This window comes from Nothobranchius furzeri, chromosome 1, assembly GCF_043380555.1.
Source record: "Nothobranchius furzeri strain GRZ-AD chromosome 1, NfurGRZ-RIMD1, whole genome shotgun sequence".
Classification (NCBI taxonomy): Eukaryota; Metazoa; Chordata; class Actinopteri; order Cyprinodontiformes; family Nothobranchiidae; genus Nothobranchius; species Nothobranchius furzeri.
In genome coordinates this window covers 103,462,806-103,475,535 of record NC_091741.1, presented here as the reverse complement: position 1 = coordinate 103,475,535, position 12,730 = coordinate 103,462,806, and the positions used below count along the sequence as shown (strand labels likewise).

The following is a 12,730-nucleotide window of genomic DNA, read 5'->3' as shown; positions in this document are numbered from 1 at the left end:
GTCTTGGTTTGATTGTGATTTTATTATTTTATTGTCTTGCAATTTTTAAGTTCACTTTAATTATCTATCTATCTATCTATCTATCTATCATCTATCTATCTATCTATCTATCTATCTATCTATATCTATATATATATCTATATATCTATCTATCTATATCTATCTATATATATATCTATCTATCTATATATATCTATATCTATATATATATATATATATATATATATATATGTGTGTGTGTGTGTTAATTGTACAGCACATTGAATTCCCCTGTGCTTGAAATGCACTACATAAATAAAGCTGCCTTGCCTTGCCTAATGTGTTGATCTTGTTTTATTTTTTCCCATTGCTGTAGTGTCCATGGGTGTCAAGAAAGATGTTTTTAAATTAAATGTATTATTACTCACTTTTGTGCCATACTGCATATGAAAAGTATAGTACTTTTCCTGACTTGACTGCCTGAAGCTACTAACTCTGTGTTCTTGTTTTCTATGTGTTTTTGTGTGTCCAGCTGGTTGTGTAACTGGGATTTGCAGACAAACAAGGTAAAAGTAAAGAGCTGCAAACTGTGGATATATCTGGAATTCATTCGTAGAATGTGTATTCCCAGTACATCCTCGAAATGGGCTTCAGGGTTCAGTGTATGACCCAAGAATGCTTTGACAAGTAACCTGTTAAGCCTGGTTTATGCTTCTCCGTCAGCTCCGCAAGGGACAGACACGCACGGATTGACAGAAGCGTTTTGCTCTCATACTTCTCCGTCTCCTGGGGAGTGTTGCAAAGCAATTGCCCGGCAGGACAACAGAGGGCGTAGCGCTGTTCTGTGGTATCCTGTCATGTATCGGTCCAAGATCGTGTGTTTATATTGTGTTTTTGTGTATATAAGAGACTTTTAACACGGACATATTTGTCTCTCATTCTCCCACCTCTTCATGCGCTCCCCACCTCTAAACCCACATTTCCTGTCATTTCTGTCCACAAATTAAACGCTTGCTGCGCATCTTTTCACTCCTCCAGTCACGAGAGAATTAAACGTTCATATTTTTAGAGTTTTTTCGCGAGGTATTCTTCAAGCTTCTCCGTGTCTACCGCTAGTTAAACTCGGCTCTCTTTGCAATGGCGGCGCTGTAAACAACAGCGGAGTCCTGACCAATCACAAGCTTGCGTAATCCGTCTCGTTCGACGGATGTTTAAAAAAGTGGGCTCGACTCCGTACGTACTTGCGTGCGTGCTGGAGCCCTACGCAAGGGTGGACAATGGCGTTGCGTGTCTCAGCACTGACGCAGACGGAGAAGCATAAATCAGGCTTTAGGCCTGAGATGGAACTGCCCATCCCATTATGCCACGGCCACCCAAAGTCACATAGTATTTATATTATGGATTACAATGGGCATTAGCCAGCTGCAGAACTTGTATCCTCCATCACAGTCCAGAAGACTTAACACGGGAGGGTTTGTAGGGAAAATACTAAACCTGCTCTTAGAAAAATGCTTATTAAATATGATGTATTGTGTGTTTGTAAACAAATTGAGCAGACTAACATGGACCAGGCTCTAGTTTTGATCAGTCAGCTAATGTCAAACCCGTCTGTCCAGTTGGTGTCAAAAACAGGTCCAACAAAGAAATGTAAGGAAGTTACTTTGGTACTTTCAACTATTTTGACTAACGGTTTAGGGAAAGCAATAGCTAGTCTGCATAATGATGAAAAGTTTACCTTTCTGCTTTTTGAGCTGAGGCAGGCTGCTGATGGTGGTGGTGTGAATAATTTCTACCACAATCTGATACCTGGAAAGAAGAAAAGGCTTCAGCTGTTACAACAAAGAGAGAAAATCATTACAGGCTGTCTAGGATGAACACAGACAACCGAAGGGCATCAGATGTAAAAAATCTTTGTGAAAACACACAAGTGACATATGTTAGTAATAAGTCAGCTCATAGCTGTTGTATCTCAGACTAATGAGGCTACAAAACAGTATGATGTCTACCCCCATTTAGATGGAGAATATTGCTGCGGAGTCACTCTGTTCCTATGACAACCCTAAACTGCAAGAGCAAAAATAATCTCAGTTATGAGCAATGTTTGTTTACAAATGCCACAAAAGACACATTTACCACACTGGTGTGTTTAAACAAAGACCTGTGCAGGTACTGAACATCCTCAGTTTAATGAGGTGCGTCTATGTGTGCGTCTGTGTGTGTGTGTGTGTGTGTGTGTGTGTGTGTGTGTGTGTGTGTGTGTGTGTGTGTGTGTGTGTGTGTGTGTGTGTGTGTGTGTGTGTGTGTGTGTGTGTGTGTGTGTGCTTGCTGCCATGCCTGAGTTGTTTGAGGAAGTTGATATCTGTAGAAGTTGATATCAGTTTGATGAAGTCTTCATAAGAGGCAGTGTAGGTGTACGCCTTCTTCTGCTGCTCGGCTTGCTGCTCCCTCTGCTCAAGCTGAATCAGCAGCATCCTGTTGATGGAGTCTGGATCGCTGAGCAGCTCTACCAAAGGCTTCAGCACTGGAGGGAGAGCGCACACACACACATGTGTACAAATTCAAGAGCGCATGCACGCACACACACACACACACACACACACACACACACACACACACACACACACACACACACACACGTGTCTGTTTTTCAGGATACTCCATTGACTTCCATTCGATTTTGTGATTCCACTACTATGCCTAAACCATACCCTAACCCTTACCTTAAAGGAGACATAACATGAAAAACCCACTTTTTTATCCATTAACACAGTGTGTTTCACATTTTAAGTGTCTAAGTGAGCAAAAATAAATATTATTCACTAGAGTTGCTATTTAGATGTTTAATAATTAAGTTTTGGGCATATTTGTCCACCCGTTCAGTTTTTCAAAATACCTAATACATCTGAAATTTATGTCATCACGAGAACTACCAAATATGGTCATGGCCCTCCGGCTAAACACAGAGCGAATCCGCTAAGATTTTTGTAGTCCATTTTGAAAAATGCAGAATGTCGGGTTATTTTAGCCACACACAGTTCAAAACTGTTCCTTGTTTTAAGGAAGGGTGGTGTAGCAGTATTTAAAACCCAGAAGCTGATACTACTGCTAAAAAAACTGAAGAAAAAAGTAGTGTGTTTCTGTGTGTGTGTGTGTGTTCGTGTCTCCCAGGCTAGTGGCTAGTACAGAGTGCTTCGTCTAAAATGAGTCATTTCCATCTGAATTTGGCAGCAACGGGACATAGCAGCGAAGCGGTAAGCTTCATATCACTCTAAAATGTCGGCAAACTTTACTTTAGATTTACGGGCATTAGCAATGCTATAGCATTAGCATCCGACCCGCTAACGCTAGCACAATATGCTAGTAAAGTTAGCACCCAGATTAATGTGGATTTGGCCAATTTTCGTGGAATAAAACGTGATCTGGAAACTCTGATCAACGCCTTTTTTCAAACCAGATGATAACCTTCCACTGACTGTAGCAGCAGAGAGCCTGTGTGTTGTTCTATGTGAGTGTGATGTAATCTTAGCATCCAGTAAATAAAGTCCCATATCAGCTAAAAGGCAGCGTGACAAAGTCGTTAAAGTGCGTCAACACAGTGGATTTAATACGAGTTTTAAAGAACAATCTCTGAGTGAAGTTAGTTTTTTGTCTCACTGCAGATATAAAAACCAACTCTGCATCAGTCAGACACAGCTAAGCTCACAGACACTCGTCTGTATGAGCGTGAGTGTCGGAAAGCTGATAAAATCAGCTATAATATAATTAAAACAAAAGTAAAAATGCTCCTTTGCTTTTTAGAGTCCACATCCAGAAGTCTGGAGCCGTGTTTCACTGACAGGCTGTCAGACTAAAGCCCTGATGAGCTCAGCTGGGACAAACTCCGGTCTGATGTTTAGGTTAAGTGAATATCTGCTTCTCCAAGGCCTTGAGATGCTAGTAAAAAATAATTTAGCCAGCTTGCTAATGTTACTTTTCTTCTCCTCTGAGCAACACAGAACGCTCAGATGTTGGAGCTTCACGTCACCTACTGAGGAAGGAGACCCACCAATAAAGATGGCCAGACCAAAGGGAGTGACGACACTTTAGCCCTACACCTCAGCCACCCTCATCATTAAGAACACCTCACCCCCTGAATCACTCCATCTGATGACAGCAGAGTGATTTATTTGATGTTTCACTGGTTTAATCTGTTTGGAAATGATAGAATTACATTCTTTTCTGCAAACAACCATCTGATTTGGACGAGTACATAATAACTTTCCCCAAGTTCAGCAGCAGCTGGCCTATAAAAACAGCTGCAGCATGTAGTAAGTCTGTCTGCGCTGCTCTCTAATGAGCTTCCTTTCATAAGGAGTCATTTGTTTAATTTTAGTGTCACTATTTTATTACATTTGTAGGAAAATATGAAGTCACTGCAGCAAAGTGAACTTGTAAACAAAGTAAAAGATGAACCAAAACAACACAAACATCACTATAAACATGAAAGCTAAAGAACCAATTTTCCTAAAGCTGCTTGTAAACAAAATATGTCATTAAAGTTATTGTCTATCATTGCAGAATATGGTGATGACATCATGGAGCTGGTCTTTGGAAAAGTTTTCCCTGAACCAACTCAGTATCTAGATGAGGTACAGAAGATCAGCTTCCCACCAACCCTCTGGTCTCAGTATTCAGACAACGGAGGTCTCCCACTGTTATCCAGGACCAGTTTGAAGCCCACATACTGCCCCTCCCTCATCATCAGGAAACTCCTGCTGTATCCTGAGGACAACAGATGATGGCAGGAGGACAGGAACTCTGAGACCTAGATACCACCAGCACCGAGACACAAAGCACCTGTGTGCACAACGCCTGTTTAACTACTAAAGCCTATTTATTATATTGTTCTACTTGTTTGCTGTGAGGTTAATACTTTGTAAAAATTTGTATATTAATAAAAACAATTAAAAAATCACTGATTGTATGTTTTCTTTTAGATGTAATGGTCCAAACTCAGCATTGTAAACATTTATTGCATCCTGTAGGTAAATACACAGAACAGGCTCAGATCCAGGAGGATCCAGCATGCTTTTCTTCCATTCTGGCTTTCACCTAACGGTATTTATTTAGAATGCAAGTAAGATTTAACTATATTTGTTAGCAAAGCAGACCGATCTTGGGAATTTCACTGCAGCAGTGATTTCAACCTCTGTGTACATGTTAGAATTGCCACGGTTAAAGCTAAACACACATTTAATAAAGATATAGGCTACGCATTGCAGACAATAAACACGTAAAGTTGTATGCATTAGAATTATAATGATCACATTAAAGTACATTTGGAGAAATGTACTTTATTTGTGACTAGAATCTCAAACCTTTAAATCAAAATGTAACTGCTTTTTATCCATTTTCAGCCATTAAGACACCAATATAAAATAAGATTACTTATAAAATTATATATATATAAACACACAGAGAGCTAAAATATTCTTTTAATGGTGTTTTAATGAGCTGTATCACTTTTTTAAAACAATTTTTGAATAGAAATAAGCAAGCAGCATTCCTTGTGTGTGTGTGTTTGTGCCTGCTCGCTTGTCCCTCCGTTGGCCGTGACACGTACGTGTGTGTGTGTGTGTGTGTGTGTGTGTGTGTGTGTGTGTGTGTGTGTGTGTGTGTGTGTGTGTGTGTGTGTGTGTGTGTGTGTGTGACTACTACAGACAAATGCATGAGAGTTGGCAGCCCAGGGTTGTAATATTACAACATCAGATTTAAGTCTACAAAAATAAACCTTCCCCTTTTTTTTTTCTTTTTAAAACCACATTTACATTGCTAATAGGTCCTATTGTTCAGTTCTGCAACACTACTGGCTGTTAAAATGTGTAAATAGGCCCGTTTATCTGGCCTCCTAGAACAACATGTGAAAGGTTAAAAAAGATTTTGCAGTTGTTTTCTAAATGTGGGTTTCTGGGGGTTAAAAAGCTTGATGGACAACTCTGCCGACATGTTTTAAAAATGCTAATATAACGTTTCTGCTAGGGATGCAACGATACCACTTTTTCCCAAACCGATACGATACAGATACTTGGATCTGAGTATTCACCGATACCGATTACCAATACCGATACTTCCACCACAGAAAAAAAAGCAATGATTTGGAATACAGATTTAATTTTCTTCTCTGCTTTCAACAGGAAAAGACTGTGAAGTAGATAAAAAGTAAAATATATGAATGGAAATCATCACAAAACTAAAATATTAGGTGAACAGAAATGACAGGTTACAGTGAAGCCATTTTCAAGCAACTGCTTTGGTATCGGTTCCTGGTATCGGTTAACTTTTACCGATACCGATATTGGTATTGGTATCGGTGCCGATACTGATACCAGTATCGTATCGGTGCATCCCTAGTTTCTGCTACGCTACATAATGATTTCTCTATAGAACTACAAAGTCCAGCTGGAGGAGGAGAGTAGGTCTGCGCTGTGGAGGGGGGCGGAGTTTGCAGCTCCTCCAGATTTAAAGAGCCAGTACCCAAAAATGGCTCATTCTCAGACTCTTCAGAACAGGGGTAGATGAGGGGTTTATAGAGCCACAATAATGAGGAAATCAGACAAAAGAACTGCAGTTCCACCGTATTTAGACCCCAACTGAATGACTTAGATGTAAAAAGGAATAACTTAAAAGCATGTTATGTCTCCTTTAACTAAAACTTAATTCACACCATACTTCTAACTGGTATATCAAGCTTCTGGTAAGCTCCTAAAAAGTGAGGACCCAAAAAATTTCCTCACTTTGTAGGAAAACGGTCAAAATGGTCCTCAGTGTGTACAAGAACGAACACACACACACACACACACACACACACACACACAAACAACAACAACCATCTCATCTCTGATCACAGTCTGCATTTAACATTTTTATTTTTTAGAAATTTTCTCTAAAAAGGTGATGTTTCATTATCTGTTGCCATGGTGATCATTTTAAAAAGGTCATATTATGCAAAACTGAAGAAGATGGAGGACCAGATACAGCAGAATAACACAACTGGGGTTTGAATAAACTTGAAAACCATTCAGTCACAAACTGAACCACCTTTGGGGTGGGTTATCAACAGATTTGAACCAATGACTCTTTACAAAAACGACAAGCTCGCCATCACATCACCCGTAGGTTTCTGAAGAGCTGAATTAAAGCCCAGTGGGCGGTACCCAACACCTTTTAATGATTTGCCAAGTGAAGTCAGGAGTTGTCAGTCTGTTTGTAAGAAAAAGGTTAAATGGTTTTTATTCCAAAAAGATGTCCCAAATAGAGTGACGCCTTTTTTTTGTTAGTCACTTTACATTATTTTCGACTCTTAATGCCCTAGCGTGTAATATGTTTACCTGTTTACTATCAAATTCTGTGTATCCAGTTCACAAACTCGTCATTCTTCATTAATGTTGCTCAACAACATCAATACTAAATATTCCTCTCAGCTTGAAATTTTGGCTAAGTCAGAATTGTTTACTTGATCTCCACAGTGTTTCCCCGGCTCTAGCCAACCCTCGTTCGCTAGCCATGGCTAATAAGCAGCCATTGATCACTCCATTTCCAATAGCTGGGAGCTAAGTGGCAGCTAGCTTCTTTACAACACTGCTCCCAGATCAACGTGACACCGGACCTCCCAGCTGACGTCACCCCTCCTTCAGGTGTGAATCGGTGACAGCTTCAAGGTCTGACAGATCTATCTTAGCATCTTCAGGACTAGTAGGTTGGTGTAACATTCATAATTAAAAATGCTTCTTTTAATTGGTCAAGTACTTATATGATTTGTGTGGGTTAGGCTGCAAAGATTGGAAATTGATTCTCTGAAATGCATGATGCTAAAACGACTCACTCACTCACTCACTCACTCACTCAATTACCGGCCGGGTCTTCTACATTAGCCGGTCTCGCTGTCAGCACCTGTCCTTGCGCTAGTACTGGTACTGGCATTATCCCGGTACACAGTAATTTTAATGCAACGCTCAGTATGTGTTCAATATTGTGCAATACAAGATTTCTATAGTATGTCAGTGTCCCTTATGCTGCATAGTTCTGGAAACACAAGTTTTCTTTTTATTTGTTATTTTTAGTGGTTGAAGGTTACAAAAAGAGCTCACAGCCTTTGTGTGTTTACATGTAATCATGTTATTTTTCTTCTTCCTTTTCTCTAAGCATATGTGCTGTTGTAGCAAGTGAATTTCCCCACTGTGGGAAAAATAAAGTCTACTTTATTTTATTCAAATTCATCAACAAATTCGAAGCCGTTTGTAGTCGATGTGCTAACCAAGCTAACCAAAGCCAACAGAGGTTGGTGAGCATTTTCAGCCTGGAAAACTGTACTTAAATGACTCTGCTACCACCTGCCTTCCAGGCTGTAACATTTTTACTGTTAGGAAGAGGGTGAGGTCTTGCCTGGAGCAAGCAGGGGTTAAGCCGCTAGCGCTAGCCCTGACAGCTGATCTGCTAGCTGTCAATCAAATGGACACACCCCTAGGGTTGCAACAATTAGACATTTTGGTGCATGTTAATAGTCTGTTATCTTTATGCTGGCTGTATCCTATAACCGACCTGCCAACCTTGTCCACGTTTTTTGAGAACCACACGCATCGCATTTTGTCAAAGACTTTTGCAGCTCTGTTGCTGTTCCCATTCACTGGCTGGAAACATCTTTCTGAATAATCCAAAGTATCCGGTTTTAAAATTTTTGCATTAACTTGAAGGTTTCTGAAAAGTTATAATAGTAATTGGATGCTTCACTGGATGCTGTTATAAATACTACAAAAAATGAAAACTAGTTCCTTTGTACTTGAATCAATTCATACTGGAAACAGCAAGACTCAGTTCCTGACAGTGTTCTGACTTTTTAGCTGCAACACTGATCAGGGGGTGTGCTGCAGCAGGGAAACAACTAAAATCTGCTGGATACAAGCCCTCCGGGACCAGGATCGGGCACCCTCCCAGGCATGTCTCGGTACCTTTGGTTGAGATTACTTCTGTGAGGCAGCAGCGTAGTGTGTGGGATTTGGTGTCTTTTTGTGGCAGTAGACACAGCAGCAGGATTCTGGCTACACAGCGAAGGAAGGCCATCTCAGAGTCTGGACTGACCAAACAGGGATGGAGGGGAAACGGCCGAGCAACCTCCTCAGGTCTGTGTGAAGACATAAAAAAAGAGAACACTATGACCAGGGCATGACTGATAAGTGTCTGTTCCATCCAAGGGAGCACCACACAGATCTAACTATGCTCCTAACATGGAAAGGACAATAATTGTAGTTACACCCTCATCCACTAGGGGCTGACACCAGAAGCGAGCAAATCCTCATTGACTCCCGTGTTAAAAATGCCAGCTTCACAGCAGATATGAACATGTTTACAGCCTGGTTTGAAGAAACATTTTAGGTTTAATACATCTAGTTTTCAGTCATGATAACTGTCATGGGGGTGAAGTTTTTGTAACTCTTCCATTTAGGTATAATTAAATGCTTTAAATTGTGGATAATCAGATTTGATTGACAGGTAGCATGAGAGAACACAAGGGAAGACCCAGGACACACTGAAGAGACTATGTCTCTCAGCTAGCGAGGGAACGCCTTGGGATTCCCACGGAGGAGCTGGCCCAAGTGGCTGGGGAGAGAGAAGTCTGGGCCTCTCGGCTTAGGCTGCTGTCCCCGCGACCCGACTCTGGATAAGCGGTTGAAAATGGATGGATGGATGAAAGTAGCGTGAGCTCACTCGTGAACACTCGCTCACTGTTCACAAGTGAGGGAAAGCTGAAGTGCGACATTGATAGGCGGATTGGTACTGCGTCTGCAGTGATGCGGGCGATGTACCGGTCTGTCGTGGTCAAGAGAGAGCTGAGCCAGAAGGCAAAGCTCTTGATTTACCGGTCGATCTACGTTCCTATCCTCACCTATGGTCACGAGCTTTGGACAGTGACCGAAAGAACGCGATCTCGGATACAAGCAACTGAAATGAGTTTTCTCCACAGGGTGGCTGGGCTCTCCCTTAAAGATAGGGTGAGAAGCTTGGTCCGGGAGGGGCTCGGAGTAGACCCACTGCTCCTCCAGATTTAGAGAAGCCAGTTGAGGTGGCTAAGGTATCTAGTTAGGATGCCTTCAGGACACCTCCCTGGTGAGGTTTTCTGGGCACGTCCAACCAGGAGGAGGCCTAAAGGGAGACACAGGACACGTTGGAGGAACCACCTCTCTCACCTAGAGAGGGAACACCTTGGGATTCCCCTGGAAGAGCTGTCCCAAGTGGCTGGGGAGAGAGAAGTCTGGGCCTCTCAACTTAGGCTGCCGACCCCATGACCTGACTCCGAATAAGCAGAATGAATGAATCAATGGATGGATGGATGGATGGATGGATGGATCGATGGATGGCAATAGCATGAGCGTCAGAGCTAGTGCTAGCGGCTAGCTCCAGGAAGGGCCTCAGCCAGGGACTCACATTAATAGATAATAATAATAATAATAATAATAATAATAATAACAATAACAATAATAATAATAATAATAATGCATTGAACTTATATAGCGCTTTTCTAGACACCCAAAGACGCTTTCACACACTCTCACATTCACACACTGCTAGTGATGGTAAGCTACTTGTAGCCACAGCCGCCCTGGGGTGGTCTGACAGAGGCCATTTCGACTCTCTGAACTTTAGCTGTGTCCTCTGTGTTTGTGTTTGGATGTTAAGAGTAGTAGGGCTAATTGGGTAAAGAAACTGGAGCTAGGTAAGCTGACCAAAGCAAGCAGAGACTTCGGGACTTTGCTGCCACCACTGTGAATGATTTGCGAGGTTGCCGCTGCAGAAGGGAAGTTTAACAAGTTTTGGTTTCTCTCCCTTTTGCAGCGGTGACCCTGCGATCAGATATCTGTGAATCTGCCGCTCCAGCCTGACTGACATAGCAAAGCGAGCGAGCTCCCAGCTTCTCCCATCTGCTGACCGGGAACAGTTGCTAGTCGCAGCCGGCCAGTTGCTGCCCTCTCCCAGGGCACTTCCGAGCATGCTTCACTTTTGAGTTGCTACAACGCAGTTATCTGATAAAAGCACCCAAAAACCTCCGTTAGCTTTTGGGTAGCTACCTGGCTCCAAGCTCCATGTAGCTTTGGTGAGCTTTTTGGTAGCTACATTGATTCAGTTTATGGGTATCAAGCATTTGCTCCTACCCTCACAAGCTCCACTCTCAGCTCCACCTCTTTTTCCATTTATGGATTGTCTGGGCATAACAAGACGTGTGACACGGCCAAGATGGCAGTGGTGAGAACCTCCTATATTGTGGCATTTTTTACATTATTAGAGAAATGGGAGGGATATGTCCATCGATATCTACATAGTGCTTCATGGGTGAAAGCCCGGCCACCAGTCACAGACAGAAAAGCAAACAAAATAAACGACAAGCATCTTAAAGTGCATCTGAGTACCTTGCAGATGCAGCCTTGAGGTCAGTGAAGTGTGAATGAAGGATGCGGATGCTGTCGTTACACACTACATTGACTAGGTCAATGTCAGCCAGTCTGGATTTGAGCTGGTCAATCATCTGCCACCAGTCTTCCAGCAGCATGGAGTAAAGCTGGCCTTCATCACGACTCAGAGGAGCATACCAGGACAGGATGTAGTCTCTGTAGGCATAGTCGAACACTAGAAAGAGAATCACAGCAGTCTGTGTTAAAATGATAGCAGCAAAATTTACATGATGTTCCTTCGGTTCCCCATTTTACTATTTCCTTTTTCCAACTCTTTCAATAACTTACTTATATATATATATATATATACAGTTGTGGTCAGAAGTTTACATACACTTGTAAAAAATATAATAAAATGGCTCTACTGAGTGTCCTGTTATGTATAAAACTGATTTTTCTCTGATAGAGTGATTGGAACAGATACTTCTTTGTCACAAAAAACATTCATGAAGTTCGGTTCTTTAATGTCTTTATTATGGGTTAACAGAGAAAAGTGATCACATTTGCTGGGTCACAAATATACATACAGCAACATGATCTAGCAATTTAGGTGACTTAGAAACGTGTCAGTGAACTGAGCTTCATAGCATGGCCTCTTAACTTCTTGTGAGTGATTATGAGTGACTACAGCTGGTGACTTCTCTTAGGCCAGGTAAATAGGGCTCATTGGATACAAACGCCCACAAACGCTACAATGGGAAAGTCAAAGGAGCTCAGCATGGATCTGAAAAAGCGAATTATTGACTTGAACAAGTCAGGAAAGTCACTTGGGGCCATTTCAAAGCAGCTGCAGGTCCCAAGAGCAACAGTGCAAACAATTGTTTGTAAGTATAAGGTGCATGGCACTGTTTCATCACTGCCAAGATCAGGAAGAAAATGCAAGCTATCACCTGCTGCTGAGAGAAAATTGGTCAGGAGGGTAAAGAGTGAACAAAGAATCACCAAAAAGCAGATCTGCCAAGAATTAGAAGCTGCTGGAACACAGGTGTCATGGTCCACAGTCAAACGTGTTGTGCATCTCCATGGACTGAGAGGCTGCCGTGCAAGAAGGAAGCCCTTGCTCCCAAAGCGGCACCTTAAGGCTCGACTGAAGTTTGCTGCTGATCACATGGACAAAGATAAGACCTTCTGGAGGAAAGTTCTATGGTCAGACGAAACGAAAATCGAGCTTTTTGGCCACAATGCCCAGCAATATGTTTGGAGGAGAAAAAGTGAGGCCTTTAACCCCAAGAACACCATGCCTACAGTCAAGCATGGTGGTGGGAATATTA

General features: G+C 41.9%; 1 protein-coding gene across 2 annotated transcripts in view; it reads right to left on the bottom strand.

Moving 5' to 3' along the window:
• snx25 (sorting nexin 25) overlaps window positions 1-12,730 on the bottom strand; it is an 83,728-nt gene that overhangs the window by 50,825 nt on the left and 20,173 nt on the right. For both annotated transcript variants that reach the window (XM_015969424.3, XM_070552801.1), the window contains exons 4-7: window positions 11,418-11,634; window positions 8,964-9,136; window positions 2,314-2,500; window positions 1,715-1,785 (exon numbers count right to left, since the gene is read on the bottom strand). In XM_015969424.3, coding sequence (XP_015824910.3) covers window positions 1,715-1,785; window positions 2,314-2,500; window positions 8,964-9,136; window positions 11,418-11,634 — 648 coding nt within the window. The remainder of the gene's footprint in view (window positions 1-1,714; window positions 1,786-2,313; window positions 2,501-8,963; window positions 9,137-11,417; window positions 11,635-12,730) is intronic.